Genomic DNA, 1,867 nt, shown 5'->3' with positions numbered 1-1,867 from the left:
TTCAAATTAAAGTCACATGTTGAATACAGCTTTAATAAAGGTAATAGTGGAAACAGCTTTATACAGAGCATCTCTGCTCATCACTACTTTATGCAGAGCATCTCTGCTCACCACTACTTTATGTAGAGCATCTCTGCTCACCACTACTTTATGCAGAGCATTTCTGCTCATCACTACTGTATTACACGAATCCAAAGTTGAAATTCAAAATACTTAAAATACAAGAATTTATTAAAATACAACAATTTATTAAAATACAACAATTAAATTAAAAATACAACAAACACGCAAATTAACCATTCATAGTTCTAAAGTTCGGGGGAAGGCTCCAAATGTGTTCAGTAAGATCATGTCGAAGTTGGTCATGAACATTTCTATCTCGTATTTCTTGTTCTCGTACATCACGACTTGTAGAGTGATTCCTTACATAGTTAGGATTTGCTTCATCAGTGGCCAGTAATTCTTCCTCGAGCCAGGTAATGTTAAACCTATTATCATCGACTATCATGTTGAGCAATAGCACACAATAATACAATATTCGTCTTAACTTGTTCATGCTATGTGGTCGGCCAGCCATTTGTAGAATATGGAATCTACCTTGAAGAACACCGAATGTTCTCTCCACATCTTTACGTGCACTTTCTTGAAATTGTTTGAATTTTGCACGTGGCTCATCGGTTGGTGTCGAATACGCCTTGATCAATGTTGCCCAATCGGGTTAAATCCCATCGGCTAAATAATAACCATTCATGTATTCCTAACCATTAACAGTAAATGGAGCAAATGGTGCATTTCCATTTTTGATGTCATCGAATAATGAAGATTGATTCAAAACATTCACATCGGTGTTTGCACCCGCAGCACCGAAGAATGCATGCCAAATCCACGTATCATATGAAGCAACGGCTTCAAGAATAATGGTTGGGTGTTTTTGATGACCACTCGTATATTGCCCTTTTCAAGCAACTGGACAATTCCTCCACTGCCAATGCATGCAGTCGATGCTTCCAAGCATTCCCTTAAAACCATGCTTTTCTTCATGAGCGCTATACAGATGAGCTATATCGCCACTCGTTGGTTTCCTCAAATATTCATCAACATATAGTTGCAGAACACACTTACAAAACATATTTAGACATATTATTGATGTGGCTTCAGACATTTGTAAATATTCATCAAACATGTCTGCTGCTGTACCATACGCCAATTGACGCAACGCATATGTAATCTTTTGCTCAGTATTAAAACCTAGTCTACCAAGCGCATCTCTTTTTTGTTTAAAATACTCGAAATGACTAGGTAAAGGTTCTACATCATAACTAAGTATGTCATTTTGGATGCATAAAAATAAATCTCTACTCATTCTAAAATGTCTTCTAAACCAACGATCAAGATAAGTTGGATGCTCTGAAAAATAATGTTTGTGTAAATTTTTACCTGCTTCTTCACGATCTCTACGTAGGTAAACTCGACGCTTTCGAACTCGATCTTCGTTGGCAGCTTCTTCAGCTTCTTCAGCATCCAATTCTTCGGCCATTTCTCGTAAAAAAATCCAAATCCTCTTCATCGTCGGAATCCCAAATATTAAACATTTGGAACAACCCACGTACCATTTTATTTTTTTGAAGTATAGAATAGGAATTTTAATAATATTGAATGAAATGTGTGTGAATAATTGTATAAAGAGTTGGGGTATTTATAGAAAGAAAAAAAACGGCTAGTTCAACGGTCCAAAACACGTGTCATTCACCCATTCGCAGCTCGGCCCATCACCTTCATGTGATGGAGCCATCGCGCCGGCCGGAATCAAACCCCATCGCACCCCATAGAGGGGTGATGGGGGGCGTGATCGGGCAAAAAATCCCTC

The 1,867-nt window shown here is 38.0% G+C and overlaps 1 protein-coding gene across 1 annotated transcript; it reads right to left on the bottom strand.

Moving 5' to 3' along the window:
• Positions 1-958: 958 nt before the first annotated feature.
• Positions 959-1,537, bottom strand: LOC139870590 (uncharacterized). Its single transcript, XM_071858372.1, has one exon. It carries the CDS (start codon positions 1,535-1,537, stop codon positions 959-961), a length of 579 nt encoding a protein of 192 aa, XP_071714473.1.
• Between the last annotated feature and the right edge of the window lie 330 nt (positions 1,538-1,867).

The sequence above is a fragment of the Rutidosis leptorrhynchoides genome, chromosome 10 (genome assembly GCF_046630445.1).
Source record: "Rutidosis leptorrhynchoides isolate AG116_Rl617_1_P2 chromosome 10, CSIRO_AGI_Rlap_v1, whole genome shotgun sequence".
NCBI lineage: Eukaryota > Viridiplantae > Streptophyta > Magnoliopsida > Asterales > Asteraceae > Rutidosis > Rutidosis leptorrhynchoides.
Note: the sequence above shows the minus strand (reverse complement) of the source record. Positions and strands in the feature narration are given on the sequence as shown.

Coding starts and splice junctions, on each gene's coding strand:
- LOC139870590 (XM_071858372.1), bottom strand. CDS start 1,537: ATGGCCGAAGAATTGGATGCTGAAGAAGCTGAAGAAGCTGCCAACGAA.